This window comes from Equus asinus, chromosome 1 (assembly GCF_041296235.1).
Source record: "Equus asinus isolate D_3611 breed Donkey chromosome 1, EquAss-T2T_v2, whole genome shotgun sequence".
Lineage (NCBI taxonomy): Eukaryota > Metazoa > Chordata > Mammalia > Perissodactyla > Equidae > Equus > Equus asinus.
In genome coordinates, this window is record NC_091790.1 from 134,355,897 (window position 1) to 134,373,820 (window position 17,924).

General features: G+C 35.9%; 1 protein-coding gene across 7 annotated transcripts in view; it reads left to right on the top strand.

Moving 5' to 3' along the window:
• CDK14 (cyclin dependent kinase 14) overlaps positions 1-17,924 on the top strand; it is a 550,632-nt gene that overhangs the window by 133,819 nt on the left and 398,889 nt on the right. For 4 of the 7 annotated variants that reach the window (XM_070508163.1, XM_070508157.1, XM_070508165.1 and 1 more), the window contains 2 exons: positions 11,802-11,896; positions 16,135-16,326. In XM_070508163.1, the coding sequence (XP_070364264.1) occupies positions 11,802-11,896; positions 16,135-16,326 (287 nt within the window). The remainder of the gene's footprint in view (positions 1-11,801; positions 11,897-16,134; positions 16,327-17,924) is intronic. The other 3 variants (XM_014842923.3, XM_070508181.1, XM_014842924.3) reach the window with 1 other exon arrangement.

Here is a 17,924-nt window from a genome sequence, read left to right on the forward strand (position 1 = left end):
TCCCCTCTTCCTACCACCTACTCCAACCCAGCTGGGCTCTTCAATAGCTAGAACTATAGGAGACTACCTGTCTTGCTGGCTCAATTTAGAAGGGATTTCATTGAGCTTTCTATCATAAGCTGAGCTTAAAGAGAACATATTTTCTGAAATTCATATTTAGACTAAATTCCTCTATACATTCCACAAATTCCTCCAAATTTACCTCCTTCCCTCACCAAAAAATCTACATCTGTGACAGGCAGGCCCCATCTGGAGAGAGGGGAGGAAGCTGCAAACTTGAAAATAAGAGTTCCACTTCAGTTCTCAGATGCTCATTCTTGAGGATCTCAACTTGGCATTGCCTCCTTCTTGTGGGGAACAGGAAATTCCCAGGTAGAACCAAGTCCCCTTGTCAGGTTGTTACCACGTGTGGTACCTGGGTCTATTCCTCTATCTGGCATCTAAATCTATTTTGTAACCATGTTACCCATCAACTATGGATTACCTTAGTGTGGCTACATTTAATAGGACTAGAAATGCAGGTGATAGTTCCTGTTCTGGAGATCAAAGGCAGAGGAAAAATTAGCTAAGGCAGGTTTCACTTCAAATCCTTATTGTTTGATGAGGTCATATAGCTCTGATTGAATCCTTCCCACCTTACCCTCATACCCCTTCTCACAATTTAGTATAATGTAGTAGAGCAGTGATTCTTACTTGTAGTTTTCTTGCAATTCAGAGGTCATCAACATTCTTAAGCAAGGGGTTATGTGTGTATGCTGAAATCAATTTTCAATCAATTCAGTATGAAACCGTGGACTTTCTTATGGCCATATCCTGGAATCATTATAATGAACACTGAGATATACTCATGCAGTTTAGAAAAATGCAGTTCAAAATGCCATCCTTGTTTCTAGAAATGAAATTTCGGTGGATGACAGACTTAAGCATAATTTGATATCTCCTCCATTTGGGTGGGAAAGATCTATGGGAAGATTTTGCCAATGTAGTGGTGGTAAAGAAAGTAGGTTCTTGATTCCAGTCAACTTGGTTTGAATTCTAGCTCTGTCATTAGCTGTAGGATCTTAGATGAGTTACTTTATTTCTCAAGTCTTTAAATTCTTCATGTTCAAATAGGGACACAAATAGAACCAATCTCAGGGTGGTGTTGTAGGGATGAAATTTAGGTAATGTGTTTAAAGTGATAAGCTTAAAGCATGGCACATAGTAAACATTTGATAGTAGCTAGTTGTTTTTGTTGATTGCACAAACAATGAACCAGAGCTAGCAAGGGCCAGGAACATCTCCTTCGTGGCAGGGGGACAAACGCTGTTCAGCTGGAATATTATCTTCACTTTTTCATTATCCATGCCAATGTTCCCCTCCACTGGTCCAGACAGTTGATGATTCTCTGTACTTTTATTCTGTTAAAAAATGCATTAACATCTCGTCAAATTCTACTTCTCTGTGCAGTTAGTGTCTGTTAGTCATTACTGATTAGCTCTCTGTATTTCCACTTCTCCTAAGTGCTATCTCAAGCCTGCACTCGAAGTAGGGAAATGATAAAGCAGAGAATAGTTGCCCCATAAAGCTGTTTTCCATCCATCAGGCACGTGACATCAAAGAGCCAAAGGTAATGGTTAGGATTGACTACATATTGGTCTGATCTAGCATCTTTATTTAAATATGATGATTTAATAAAGTTGCAAGAAAACAAAGGGCAAACCCAACGCCTGACCTTTAATTATCAAACAAAATAGGACCTCTCCTACTGAATTATTCTTAGTTTGCTCATTTGATAGGAAGGATTTTATTATTGGCCTCTTTAAACACTTGGCATGTGGATTCTTTATTTATGTGCATAGTAGTTACAGATTGGAACATTTCTGCTTACTTAAAATAGGAGTCCAATTTCATAAGAATCTAACTCTTAAAGCTCAGACTACCTCATAGACACGGCCGATTCTGTAGGCCCATTCTTTCGTAGACTAGAACAACTTTTAGAGAGGCTTTACATATATGTGATTCTTCCTACAGAGCTAGCATGATTGATCTGTAAATTACAGTGTATTTCCACAATGTATACATATTGGCTTCACAGGGCATAAAACATTGTTTTACCACTAAATGTGGCAAAATATTAATTGTCTGCCATCACAGTGTTAATAGAATAACCATGGCCGTTAATTCATCCAAATCCATTTAATTAGATAAATAAACCTCTGTGTGCTAATTAGCATCTTCTTTTACTTGATTTTTCTTGTGGACGAATGAGATGTTTTTTTTAAAAAAGAATATTCTCCTTGTTTCTCTAATTTTTTCAATTCAGTTTCTTCAAGTAGTAAGTTTATTATGGTCTGTGTCTTAAAACAATTACATCAACTCTATTATATAAAAGGCAGTTCATGAAGAGTGAAATATATCATTTTTAGAAAATTATTTGTGCCTTTCCAGGAGGAGAAAGTATTAGCTTCCTGTTCTATTACCAATTTTGTATGACTGTGTCTTGTACTTACTCTAAATACCCATTAGCAGTTTATCTCCTAATAGGAGTAAAGAGGTAATTTTCTGCTGCTGTTTTTTTCTTTAACTTAGATTGGATTTATTCTTAAAGGAGCACAAAAGCAAACATAGAGACTTCTCATTCTGATTTTAAATAATTTAGAGTGGAACTGTGAACACAATATTTTCCCCATTGAAGATCATTTTATACTGAAGTTTAATATAGGTTTTAAAATTTCTATTTAAAACTTGGGCTCAGGAGGGTGATGGTAAAGTGCGACATTCACAAGCTGTTTCCCAGTGATGAAAAATGCATGAGAACATAACCCACACAAGACTAGTCAGGCGATTTTGAATGTAATTTTCCATTAAGTTTTACTTGATTCAACTCAACACATCGTTTGTACTTTACAAGTTTCTTGGAGAAAAGAATAAGTGGTCTATTTCCTTTATTAATCTCTTTCTACTGTGTCCTTTGTCTTTCCTTTTCTAGCTGCAATTAAATGTCTAAATCATATTACTTTCAACCTTCTTTTCTTTTCTAGTATGTGCATACATATTTAAATTTTCTTTTATGTATTGATTTTGCTGCATCTCATGGGTGATAAATGTCATGTCCTCATTGCCATATATTTATTTATGAATTTTCAATTTTGATTTTCTATTTAATCCGTATGACTAAACTATTTAGTTTTCCTTTTATTCTTAATTTCTAATATATTGCATTGTATTCAGAAAAAGTAATTTGAAATGATCCTGCAGTTTTGAATAATGAGATTTTCTTTGTGGCCTAATCTATGGACATTTTTGTGAATGTTAAATGTGTACTTCAAAAGAATATATATTAATATGTATATTATACTAAAATGTTAATTCTAATAGTCAAGCCCATATATCGTTTACTTCTTAGTCATCTGCTTGCTCTGTTGATGTGAGAGCAATGTATGTTTGTCTCTCATTATCACTGTGGATTTGATAATTTCTCATTTTATTGCTACCAGCAGTTGTTTTATACATTTCAAAGCTATTTGCAAAAAATTTTTTTGGTATATTTTCTCCTTACGCATTTTGAGATTTACTCTTTTGTTTTAATTGTGTCTCTTCTCAATAGCATATTGCTAGATTTTCTTTTTCTTTCCAAACTGAGAATTTACTATTAATAGAGGAAGTTTCTTCATTTATGTTCATTGTAATCGTTGATATGTTTGGACTTAACTTCTTTATTTTATGATTTTTTACTTAGCATGCTTTCTTATTGAGTACCCTTCATCCTCTAACGTCCCACTCCTTAACTTCTTTCCTCCTCTTCCTTGCATTTTTTTCTTCCATTCCTCCCCCCCCCCCACCCATTCGTTTGGGATTTGTGCATCTTATGCATGTTATTCTAGTGATTAATTTTTAAGAGTTAAGAAACATACTAAAACTTATGCATTTGGAGTTAATCAGTATCTGCAGCCTTGTCCTGATCAATCCAGTAAATCTCAACATGCTTTTATTTCTCCTTTCCTACTGTTCCTTGCCTTCTTTCATTTCCCCATCACTTCAACTATGTCTTATATTGAGAAAATATTGAATTTTATATCTAGATTTTTTTCTGTAGGTGGTAAAACTGCAGCTTTTCCATCTCACTTGAGGAACTATCTTGAGTATAGTATTAGTGACTCAAAATAATTTTCCCTTTTCATTCTGAAAATATTGCTTGGTTTTTTTTCCAGCCGTTGTTGTCTATAAAAATATTATGTTTGTTGGATAGTTTTTCTGTTTAGGTGCAACCTCTCCTCAAAGTTTTCTAGGAGAATTCTGTTCAAACATTGAACTTACTACTTTTTCACCTATGTCCTTTCTCTTATTCACTGCCCATTAAATGTTTTATTTCACTGATTAAATATTTAATCTGTAAATCTTTGTTTCTTTTTAAAGGATGTAATATCTTCTCAATTCTCTCTGAAGATACTAGTTATTTTTATTCAAACTTATTCTTACCTTTGCAATGTCAACTCTCTTACCAGGGTTTTAGTTTATCTGCCCATTGAATTTTATGCTTCTCTTTCAAGGTGTTGATTTTCCTGAAATTATTTGTGATTTTTGTCTGTATACTCATGTTTATATTTGAAAATTGCTGTCACCTTATTCTGTTTTCTGTAAATTGTCTCTATGATTGTGTGAGAAAGGCATGGATTACGGCTTGGGGATGGGGGGATGTCATTCTTTTTCTGGATGTTAGCTACTTCCGTCCTTGCTCTGCCCCTCTAGCCCGAATACCCACATTCTCAGCTGTCTCCTCTGTGCAAATGTCCCTACAGTTTGCTTGAGAGGACACCACGTGCTCAGCTGTGTTGATTAGTCTCATGTTTACTTAGAGGCACCCGCTTCTGTTTTCTGTAACAGTCTTCTCCTACATGTTGGGCTTTAGGTTCCCCCAGTCTTTTCTCTGAAGTTTTGACCTTGATTACTTTCTATCTTCAGAATTCCTCAAAGTTTCTGATTTGGTATTGGCACTCTTTTTTGTTTTGCATTCCTGTTTGTGATTTATTAGTTTTGAAATAGATCTTTTCAATCACTACATGGCATTTTGGGTGAGAAGGAGGTGAGAAGCACTTGCTTAACTTGCCACATAGAATCTTATAAACAATGGGAGTCAGATTCATTGCTGGTATGTTGTGTTTTTCATATGTGGTGCAAAAGAATATGCTTAAAATAGTGTTCTATAAACTTTTTGCAAGAAGTCCTTTCCCTAAGTAACGTCTAAAGTTGATTACTTACTAAGTACTGCGTTCATTAGCAACTGTTTTGTTTTGTTTTGTTTTATTGATTTTTATTAATTTTATTTATGTATTTATTTTTTAGTTGCAGTAACATTGGATTATAACATCATGTAGCTTTCGGATGTAAATCATAATATATTTCGAATTCTGTTTAGATTACATCATGTTCACCACTGAAAAACTAATTATAGTCCATCCTCTCACATGTGAGCCTAATCACCCCTTTTGCCCTCCCCCCTTCCCCTATGGTAACCACCAATCCAGTCTCCATTGCTATGTGTGTGTTTGTCATTGTTTTTGTCTTCTACTTATGAGTGAGAGCATATGGTATTTGACTTTCTCCCTCTGACTTATTTCACTCAGCATAATACTCTCAAGGTCCATCCATGTTGTCACAAATGGCTAGATTTCATCATTTCTTATGGCTGAGTAGTATTCCATTGTGTTTATATACCACATCTTCTTTATCCATTTGTCCCTTGATGGGCACCTAGGTTGCTTCCAAATCTTGGCTATTGTGTATAATGCTGCAATGAACAAAGGGGTGCAAGTATCTTTATGCCTTTGTGCTTTTAAGTTCTTTGGATAAATACCCAGCAGTGGGATAGCTGGATCATATGGCAGATCTATGTTTAATTTTCTGAGGATACTCCATACTGCTTTCCATGGTGGCTGCACCAGTTGGCACTCCTACCAGCAGTGTACAAGGGTTCCCTTCTCTCCAACCCTCTCCAACGTTTGTTGTTTCCTGTCTTGTTAATTATAGCCATTCTGACCGGAGTGAGGTGATACCTCATTGTAGTTTTGATTTGCATTTCCCTGATAGCTAATGATGTTGAGCATCTTTTCATATGCCTGTTGGCCATCTATATATCTTCTTCAGAGAAATCCCTGTTCAGATCTTTTGCCCATTTTTTAATTGGATTGTTGGCTTTTTTGTTGTTAAGCTGTGTGTGTTCTTTGTATATTTTGGATATTAACCCCTTATCTGATATATGGTTTGCAAATATCTTCTCCCAATTGTTAGGTTGTCTTTTCGTTTGGTTGATGGTTTCCTTTGCTGTGCAGAAGGTTTTTAGTTTGATGTAGTCCCATTTGTTAATTTTTTTCTTTTGTTTCCCTTGCCTGGTCAGACATGGTACATGAAAATATGCTGCTAAGACCAATGTCAAAGAGCGTACTGCCTATGTTTTCTACTAGAAGTTTCATGGTTTTGGGTCTTACATTCAAGTCTTTAATCCATTTTGAGTTGATTTTTGTTCATGGTGTAAGGGAATGGTCTACTTTCATTCTTTTGCATGTGGCTGTCCAGTTTTCCCAACACCATTTATTCAAGAGAGTCTCCTTTTTCCCTTATTGAATATTAGCTGTCCATAGATGTGCGGATTTATTTCTGTGCTCTCGATTCTGTTCCATTGATCTGTGTGTCTGTTTTTGTGCCAGTACCATGCTGTTTTGGTTACTGTGGCTTTGTAGTATATTTTGAAATCCAGGAGTGTGATACCTCCAGCTTTGTTCTTTTTTCTCGGGATTCCTTTGGCTATTCGGGGTCTTTTGTTGTTCCATATAAATTTTAGGATTCTTTGTTTCATTTCTGTGAAAAACGTTGTTGGAATTTTGATAGGGATTGCGTTGAATCTATAGATTGCTTTAGGAAGTATGGACATTTTAACAATGTTAATTCTTCCAATCCAAGAGCACGGAATATCTTTCCATTTCTTTGTGTCTTCTTCGATTTCTTTCAACAATGTTTTATAGTTTTCAGTGTACAGATCTTTCACCTCTTTAGTTAAGTTTATTCCTAGGTATTTTATTCTTTTTGTTGCAATTGTAAATGTGATTGTATTCTTAATTTCTCTTTCTGCTACTTTATTGTTAGTGTATAGAAACACAACTGATTTTTGTACGTTGATTTTGTATCCTGCAACTGGACTGTATTCCTTTATTGTTTCTAAAAGTTTTTTAGTCGATTCTTTAGGGTTTTCTATATATAAAATCATGTTGTCTGCAAAGAGTAACAGTTTCACTTCTTCTTTTTCAGTTTGGATCCCTTTTATTTCTTTTTCTTGCCTGATTGCTCTGGCTAGGACTTCCAATACTATGTTAAATAAGAGTGGTGACAGTGGGCATCCTTGTCTGGTTCCTGTTCTTAAAGGGATAGCTTGCAGTTTTTCTCCATTGAGAACGATATTTGCTGTGAGTTTCTCATATATGGCTTTATTATTTTGAGGTATTTTCCTACTATACCCATTTTATTTAGAGTTTTTATCGTAAATGGATGCCGTATCTTGTCAAATGTTTTCTCTGCATCTATTGAGATGACCATGCAATTTTTATTCTTCATTTTGTTAATGTGGTGTATCACGTTGATAGATTTGTGGATGTTGAACCATCCTGCGTCCCTGGAATGAAACCCACTTGATCCTGATGTATGATCTTTTTAATGTATTGTTGTATTAGACTTGCTAGTGTTTTGTTGACGATTTTTGCACCGATGTTCCTCAGTGATATTGGCCTGTAATTTTCTCTTTTTGTGTTGTCCTTGTCTGGTTTTGGTGTCAGGGTAATGTTTGCTTCATAGAATGAGTTAGGAAGCTTCCCCTCCTCTTCAGTTTTTTGGAAGAGTTTGAGAAGGAGAGATATTAGGTCTTCTTTGAATGTTTGGTAGAATTCACCAGGGAAGCCATCTGGTCCTGGACTTTTATTTTTTGGGAGATTTGTATTGCTGTTTTGATCTCCTTACTGGTGATTAGTCTATTCAAATTTTCTACTTCTTCTTGGTCCAGTTTTGGAAGGTTGTGTGTTTCTAAGAATTTATCCATTTCTGCTAGATTATCCAATTTGTTGGCATATAGCTTTTCATAGTATTCTCTTATTATCTTTTGTATTTCTGAGGTGTCCATTGTAATCTCTCCTCTTTCATTTCTGATTTTATTTATTTGAGCCTTCTCTCTTTTTTTCTTGGTGAGTCTAGCTAAGGGTTTGTCAATTTTTTTTATCTTTTCGAAGAACCAGCTCTTGGTTTCATTGATTTTTTCTATTGTTTTCTTAGTCTCTATTTCTTTTATTTCTGCTCTGATTTTTATTATTTCCTTCCTTCTGCTGATTTTGGGCTTTGATTGTTGTTCTTTTTCCAGTACCTTTAGATGTGCCTTTGGATTGTTTATTTGGGGTTTTTCTTCTTGTTGGGATAGGCCTGAATTGCTATAAACTTCCTTCTTAGAACGCTTTTGCTGTATCCCACAGATTTTGGCATGTCGTATTTTCATTTGTCTCCAGGAATTTTTTGATTTCTCCTTTGATTTCTTCATTGACTCAATCGTTGTTCAGTAGCATTTTGTTTAATCTCCACATTTTTGTGGCTTTTCTGGTTTTCTTCCTGTAGTTGATTTCTAGTTTCATACCTTTGTTGTCAGAAGAGATGCATATTATTTTGATCCTCTTAAATTTATTGAGACTTGTTTTGTGGCCTAATATGTGATCAATCCTGGAGAATGTTCCATGGGCATTTGGAAAGAATGTGTGTTCTGTGGTTTTTGGATGGAATGTTCTGTATATATCTACTAAATCCATCTGGTCTAATGTGTCCTTTAAGGCCAGTGATTCCTTATTGATCTTCTGTTTGGATGATCTATCCATTGGTGTAAGTGGAGTGTTAAAGTCCCTTACTTTTATTGTGTTACTGTCTATTTCTCCTCTTATGTCTGTCAATAATTGCTTTGTATATTTAGGTGCTCCTATGTTGGGTGCAGAGATATTTACAAGTGTTATATTTTCTTGTTGGATTGTTCCCTTTATCATTATGTAGTGCCCGTCTTTGTCTCTTGTTATAGTTTTTGTTTTAAAGTCCATTTTGTCTGATGTAAGTATTGCTAACCCCGCTTTCTTTTCTTTGCCATTTGCATAGAATATCTTTTTCCATCCTTTCACTTTTTAGGTCTGAAATGTGTCTCTTGTATGCAGCATATACATGGATCTTGTCTTTTTATCCACTTGGCCACCCTATGGCATTTGATTGGAGCATTTAGTCCATTGACATTTAAAGTAGCTATTGATAAATATGTATTTATTGCCATTTTGTTACTTTTTTTTCCTGGTTGTTTTAGTAGTTCTTCTCTGTTCCTTTCTTTTTCTCTTGCTCTCTTCCCTTGTGGTTTGATGGCTATCTTTAGTAATATGTTTGATTTCTTTTGTCTTACTTTTTTGCTTGCTTATTATAGGTTTCTGATTTGTGATTACCATGAGGATCTTATTTAATATTCTCTCTCTATATAACAGTCTATATTGAGTTGATAGACTCTTTAGCTTGACCTCTTTCTAAAAACTGTACTTTTTCACTCCCCTCCTCCCACATTTTATGCTTTTCCAATCATATATAGTCTGTTGTTTAGTGTATGTCTATCCATTACCCTCTTATCATTGAAATAGGTGATTTTAGTACATTTGTGTTTTAACCTTCATATTATCTTCACAGATAGTTGATCTGCTGCTTTTACTATAGTTTTACATTTACAAGTGATTTTATTGCCTGATTTTTTTGTTGTTTTGTTTTTATGATAATTTTTTTTTATCTCTGTTTGTGGTCATTGCTTTCCCACTTAAGTCAGTCCCTTCATTCCTTGAAGAATTGGTTTCTTGGTGATAAACTCCTTTAATTTTTGCCTGTCTTGGAAGCTCTTTATCTCTCCTTCCATTCTGAATGACAACCTGATGGATAGAATATTCTTGGCTGTAGGTTTTTTTATTTTAGCACTTTAAATACGTCGTGCCATTCTCTTCTTGCCCGTAGGGTCTTGGCTGAGAAGTCCACTGATAGCCTTATGGGCTTCCCTTTGTATGTCACTTGTGGCCTTTCTCTTGCTGCTTTTAGGATTCTCTGTTTATCTTTAATTTTGGCCACTTTAATTATAATATGTCTTGGTGTAGGCCTCTTTGGGCTTATCTTGTTTGGAGCTCTCTGTGCTTCCTGAACTTGGATGTCTGTTTTCTTCCTCAGGTTAGGAAAATTTTCATCTATTATTTCTTGGAATAAATTTTCTGCCCCTTTGTCTTTCTCTTCTGTTTCTGGGACACCTATAATCTGAATGTTAGCATGCTTGATATTGTCCCAGAGTTCCCTTAGACTGTTCTCATTCTGTCTAATTCTTTTTCCTTTTTTCTGTTCTGCTTGGGTGATTTCCTCTAGTCTTTCATCTAGCTCACTGATCGGTTCTTGTGCGTCCTCTACTCTGCTATTGAGTCCCTCTAGTGAATTTCTCAATTCCAGTATTGTATTCTTCATTTCTGATTTTTTTTTATATCTTCCAGTTCTTTGCTCATGAGCTCACTGTGTTCATCAGTTCTTCTCCCAATATCTGTGAGCATCCTTATGATATTTTGTTTGAACTCTGTCGAGTAGGTTGCTTGTTTCTGTTTCATTTAGTCGTTTTTCAGGGATTTTGTCCTGTTCCCTTGCTTGGAAAGTATTCCTTTGTCTCCTCATTATGCTTCTCTCAGATGCGTTTAATTCTTTATATTATTATCATTTTCTAATATGTTTTAGTATTACCCTTTTAGAGTGACATTAAAATAATGGATAATTTGTCTCCATGGAGCACAATGCCCCCTTTTCTTACTCTGGTGAAAGTTGGGGTGGGAGTTGAGCACAGCGGGAGTGGTAAGATCACTCTTAGCACTTTTATGGTCATGATGAGATGTGCCATTTCTGAAAGAGAGCTATTTTGTTGCAGCTAAGCCTTAAGGATTGGTTTATGTAGATATGAGAGTTCTTTTTGTATTAATTAGTGGTATCTGAATGATACAGCTTTGATAATCTGTTTGCAGTATCGCTAGAAGATATTGGAGGATTACCTTTATATGACTGAATTTTATACAGTCGTGATTTACAACAGGCGTTGGATAGTGAATATTTTCAGCTTTGTTGGCCATATGATTTCTGTTGCAACTACCGCTCTGTTGTAGCTTGGAAGTTGTAAGACGATATGTAAATGAATGAGTGTGACTGTGTTCCAGTAAACTTTATGGACCCTAGAATTTGATTTTCATATAATTTTCACATGCTATGAAATATTATGCTTCTTTTGACACCACCCTCCATTAAAAAAATAAAAAGCTTCCTAAGCTTATGGGATGTACAAAAACAAGTAGTAGACTCAATTTGCCAGGCCCTAATTTAGAAGATTATATAATAATGTGGAAAATATTCATAACATATTGAGTGAAAAAAACCAGGTTATAAACAGTATGTATAATGTAGTCCCATTCATGTAAAAAGCCAATCGTCAGCATACAGATAGCACTGGAGGAAGAGGCATCAAAATATTAACGTGGTTCCCTCTTGATGGTTAGATTATGGGTAAATTTACACTTCTACGCTGTGTTCCTTTGCATTTGAGTTTTATACCCTGAATATTTATGACATTTTTTAAAATAAACATTCTTATATTAGGAAAGAGTTATTTCAAAAGTGACAGAGAATCTGTACATTTTCAGCAAAATTGGGTTATTGTTAATTAGTTTGATACAAACTGTTTTGTTTACCCTCTGTTCCATTTTTAGCCGACAAGTCCCAAATTTGGAAAAGCTGACTCATATGAAAAACTGGAAAAACTGGGGGAAGGATCTTATGCTACAGTATACAAAGGGAAAAGCAAGTAAGTTCATCAATTTTTGAATATTTCATGTGGAAAATCTAGCTGCTCTCTTAATACCATGTAACAGTATATTTAAATAATTCTCATTTAATATGCATTAGATATCCCTCCTCAGGTTTTTTTTTGTTGTTTTTTAAGAAGTGTAGAAGTCAGTAGAGTTGGTTTCCCTGCTAGCAAACAATTTTGCAGATTTGTTGAATTTATCGTTTGTGTCCTACCCCTCCCCGCAACTTTGTTTTCTCTTTCTCTTTGGAGTCAGAAACCTCAAACTCGTTTCTAGGTGAATAATATGATTAATTTCTCATGGAAGTTTAGTATTTGCTTAAGAATAAGAGTTCTGATTTGACGAAGCCAAATATATCTGCCATTCTTGATGTCTTTTTAAATTGAGCTTTTTTACTCCATCTTTCAGAAGTCACTTAATTTAAAAACTGCAGACTCTTTCTTTCTTCCCACCCGTTTGCTTTGGCATCATGCTGCATATATTTCCACATAGAACAACAGCTCTTTCCCTGTTTATCCTCTTCCCCCCATGCTGTCTGGGGGTCAGGGAACAGATTTGGATTCTTAAAAGGCTTGCTCCCATATGTTTCTGATAGACCGCCTCCCTCTCCCTTATTAAGAGCACAGAGTTATTGTATTCAGTGACGTGTAGCTTGGAGAAAACTTAATGCTGTTTCTGAACTAACTTCAGGAGACGCAAGCCTTGTTTTACCTTGTTATTATAGCATTACCAAATAATGTTGAAAAATAATTTTCTACCCTATCCCTGTTTTTGTCTCTTTTTTAAGTCATTATACAAGATAGGAAATTCTAAGCTGAGTAATTAAATAAAAAGATATAGAAGAAAATTCTCTGAAGAATCATTCTAAATGGAAACATAATTGGAAATTTTGACTATGTGTTGATTTAGTTAATCTTTGGCTTTTCTGGAATGTAGTCTTAAATGTTTGTTCATGGTTTTTAAGTCAAGAAGATGAAGGAATATTCCTGATAAAGGAAGATCTATAAGTAAGGAAATGAAGAAATGCTGTAAGTCAAAACTAGTAGTACTAATTTTGAGATCTTAGATATTTGCAAAAAAAAAAAAAGAAAAAGGTCTTTTGTCAAAATTGGAATGAACAATAAACATGATAAAGAATAAAAAGCAAAACAAAATCTAGAGCACTGTTAGTGACTTTACTATATTGCTTGAGCATTATGGAACATCATGGTAATGATCTAAATAGTTGAGTTCATTTCAATAATGGTTGTGTTTGAAGTTTTTATATTGTTTCCGAAAGAAAACTAGTTAGTACTTCACTGTATAAAAATTACTTGTACCTTTAATGTTAGTAATATGAAAATAACTGCACTGGATTAAGCATTTGTTTTGTATAAAATATGGTGTATCCGTTGTCTCATTTACTCCTCACTCACCCTATAAGAAGATCCTTTTATTATCGTCTCCCTTGGACTAGGAATCTTGGTGCTTAAGATGTTTGGCCACTTGTCCAAGTTCGTGCAAGTGGTTAGTCGCAAAGCTTGTTTTGGCTCGTGTCTATCTGGTTTGAAGCTGTTCTCTTCCTACCATTACACTGTACTGCTTCCACTGATTAAGGCCTTCTTTGGAAAGACTTGATCTTCGTTGAATATTCCAGATAGTTCTCACATATGGTCTGACTTGTTTTAATTGTGAATCAAACAGAAGCAAACATACTATTTCATTATAAGGAAACAAACCAATCACTTTGAAGTACATTCCCACAAAAGATGTGCTCAGCTGATTTCCACATGCAATTTAATAACTCTATTTAATGCTTACATTTAAGATTTATGTCAAAATCATGGAGATAGTTGAAAAATTTTCTGTTTATTATGCCTGAATAAAAGAAAGACTGCCTTTCAAGTACCTGCAATCCTTGAAAAGGATAGTTCTGGACAGTTAATACTTTTCACTCCAGCGGGTCTAAATGTATCTTGTCAGCACTTCTCAAGCATTTTCAAACCTTCTGGTCACATGTAGTATTTAATTTCCTCCATCTGGACATGAAAGCCATTGATTACTCACCTGCTTTAAGAGATGACGGGTTACCTGTGCTTGCTTGCTTGCCATATGGTGGCAAGGTTGGGCCAAAGAACAACAGTTACTTGCCATCTAGCAACACTTGAGGACTGAGTTTGTCTGGTGGGTCCCCTGAAGTGCCACATAATTTAAAGAGCCACCTAAATATTGGGAGCCCCGTTCCAGTATTCCTCACCTCTCTCCCATAGATGTCTGCATCCCTGCCTCCATCTTTACAGATTATCTCTATCATCTTCCTCAAGAGCAGCTATTATTATCTTGCAATAAAGCTGCCTGGAATTTGTAGAGATCCCACTGATTTTCACTTGGTGAGCAGTTTATATATATGTGTTGATTTACAGGTGTCAAGTTTGAATTTTTCCATGAACCTCATTGTATTAGTTTGTTGGGGGTGCTGAAACAAAATGCCTCAGACTGGGTGGCTTAAACCCCAGAAATTTATTGTCTCACAGTTCTGGAGGCTAGATGTAAGACCAAGGTGTTGGCAGAGCTGGTTCCTTCTGAGGATTGGCTCTGGAAGGGAGAAGCTGTTCCATGCCTCTCTCCTGGTTTCTGTGTGCTGGCAATCTTTGGTATTCCTGTCTTGTAGATGCATCATCCTGATCTCTGCCTTCATGTTCACATGATGTTCTCTTGGTGTGTCTGTCTCTATGTCTAAATTTCCCCTTTTTATAAGGACACATCATATTGGATTAGGGCCTACCCTACTGACCTCATTTTAACTTGATTACTTCTGTAAAGACCCTATTTCCAAATAATGTCACATTCTAAGGTATTAGGCATTAGAACTTCGACATATCTTTTTGGAGGATACAATTCAATCCATTATACTTATTAATTTCAAACATCACTAAATTGGCATTGCGTTCATGACAATGTTTTTCTTTTCCTACTTATGGTCTATGTAAGCCATTTTTTATTTCATGGTTCTTCTTTAAGTAATATAAGCAAAGGGTATGCCCCCGCATCAAGAGGTTTGTGTAATTGTTGATTTTGGTATGGTTGCTGTTAGCCGTAATTTAGAAACTTGAGATGGAATAGAAAGACTTTTTATTATCTTGAATTCTCTTGGGTTTCTTATTCCTGTAGGGACACATAGGTTGGGGAGAAGTTAACCAAGATTCCTATACCACTATGTAGCCTCCTTGGTAATGAACTTGATTCTAAAGAATGTGGCTGGTTATCTGCAACCACATCAACAGACAACACACTCAAAAACGTCTTTTTATTTTTATTTTTAAATGATTTGAACTTCTCACATTTTCATGTTTGAGTAGAGATTTTTTTTAACCGATGTTCTCCAGCTTCTTAATACTTTCTTTGTGCTTCTGTATGTGTTTATGTTTGGGAAAGGGAGGTAGTTTATCATCATTCTGACTACTGATCTCTATCCTAATTTGGTTTCCTGATTATGTTCTCTCTTCTAAATCCCTGTAGCATTTAATATAGGATTAAAAAAAACATGCATTATATAATATTTTGCATTTTTAAACATGTGGCATTTTAAAATGTCTTTAATTAAGCTCCTTGAAATCATCTTTTTACTTCTCAGTTTCCCAGGGACTTTTGTACATTAAAAGACTTATTAACATTTTTTGAGTTTATTCAACTAATGATGAGTGTTTAGTTATTTCATTTTTATGCCTTTTCTATGCTATAGGTGAAAAAGAGGTAACTCAGATGCTGATTCTGCCCTTGGGAAACTTAACAATCTTGAAGGAAGGTGGTCCATATACATAAGTAACTATGTAAGTTAGGATGTACTATACTCTCTCTAACCATAACTCAGTAAGAAAGGCCCTGGGTAAAACGGTGTGGAATTTCAAGAGGAAAGAAGAGAGGATGATGTTGACTAAAGTATTTTAAGTATATTCTCTCCAGTGGTGACTGATTGAATTCACAGCCTCATGTGCTTTTAAGTCAAGCCTTCCTGTCACTGTGTGTCTTAGTAGGACTCCTTGGGACAGTTCCCTTTTGGGGCTTGGTTCTCCAAGCACATGTAATCAAATTTTCACCCTTTGTTACTAGACTCTCCACTAAATGTGTTAAAGCCTGAGGGCCTTAAAGTAAAAACAAGCTGATTCATTTTGATTATTTTGCAAATTTTGCCTAAGCAAAAGTGTTATGTTTGAGTGTTAAAGTGGACTTGGCTTTAAACAGTATAATTTGGCAGGGTTGGTGGGTTGTTCATGGCTGAGCACCCACGAATGCCTGGCTGTGACAGCTGTGACCGCCAGCCACCTCAACTTCCAAACTTGAGACGTGCTGGGACTCCTGTGCTCCTCTGTGCCCTGGGATCTGCTGGTGGGACGTGCTCAAGTCCCTCCCTGACGCCCAAGTTCCCCCAGATTTCTGCACCAAAGTGGTGAGAAGCTACGAACCTTTGCTCTTGCCTGGGACAGTCTGGTTTTCCTTCATCTAGCGGGGATGTGAGGCTGTAGCTGCTTGCTTTCGATTTTCTCCTACTTCTAATGTCATTTAGGGAAAGAAAAACCTTGCTCTTTGTTCCATCTCTGGAATTAGAGTATTGGACCTCCTCAGACTAAGTCATTCCACAGATGGTCCTGATTTCTGGTCATTTTTTCTGCTTATCTTCAGTTTCACTGTTGAGCAAGATGCCAAAGCCTTACTCCTGTGGGAGATTGCTCAACAGAGAAGCCTGCCCACACTGGTGTGTGCCAGCCGTAAATTGTTATCTCAGAGGTCAATAAGAACAATGGAGGAATTTGCTCACTTTATGTAACATGAGATTTATGTGACTGAAAGTGCCAATCTTCTTTTAGCATTTCATTCTGCCAATTTGTGCTGAATAATTGAACTTGAATTAAACGACCTAATAAATTGAGAGACTACGCCAAACCAAGACTGAAATATACTAAATACATTTCAAAGAGCTCTTCAAAGCCCCAGGAGAAATAGGGGGAAGAAATGCTGTTAATTAAAACAAGCAGCAGCAAGAAGAAAGGCAGTGGCAGTTAACTACTTTTTCAGAATATGTGAGATTAAAGAGGTGGCTCTTATTGCTTGCCCTGGGGGTCAACTCCATTGAAACACTATCAGGAGGAGTTTGAAGAATTCTGTAAGTCAGAAATCCCCAGATGGAAAACTCTGGACTCCTGGTTCACTGAAGTTTCAGTCCTAAGTGTTGACACCTGGACTGTCATGCTGACTTCTAGTGTCCTGAGAGGTTACTTACCCACAAATGGGAACTCGGAACAAAACAGAGGCAAATCTGATTACGTTTTATAAGCTCTGCTGCAGGATGCTCCCGAGGCTCAGTCTCTGCTTCTCATTAGGTCTGCTCTGATTTCGCTTAGACTGTGGGTCCTTGGGCCAAAGTTTATTATCACAGCACACTTCAAAGACCAAGCCTGTAACCACACTATTAGTCATAGGATATGAAAATGGTATCAAGTATGATAATACAATCAGTGTTAGCTTTGTAATTTAATGCTCAAATACAGCAATACAACGTACAATGAGAGAAACTGGATTTTTTAAAAAAAAGCCAATGGAGTTTGCTCCATGTGATTTTCAGATCTGATGCTCCTTGATTATAGATGAAAGTTGAAAAAATAGAGTTCTTATCTTCACCTAGTCCAGGGGGATAACAGCGCATCCACCACAACATCTGCTAATTTTATTTTTAAAAACCCTGAAGTCTATTCAAATTGCAGATTCAGCCCTGACTTCCTTTGGAAGAAGAATGCAAGGCATTCGACTCTGGTTCATTGGTACAGCTGGTTTCATTTAGCTTGCAGCAGATAAATAAACAATGCCTAATCTTTTTGACAAAAGTGACAATGAGGATATTGTTTGGGCAAGAAGCATGATTTCAATTATTAGACTAAACTGTACAGGAATAACTTTCCTATTAGACAATGTTTAAATGTATTGGCCTCTGTTAACCATTTTTAGTATCAGGGTTCTTTGATCATTTGATTGGAAGACTCTCAAAGCAAT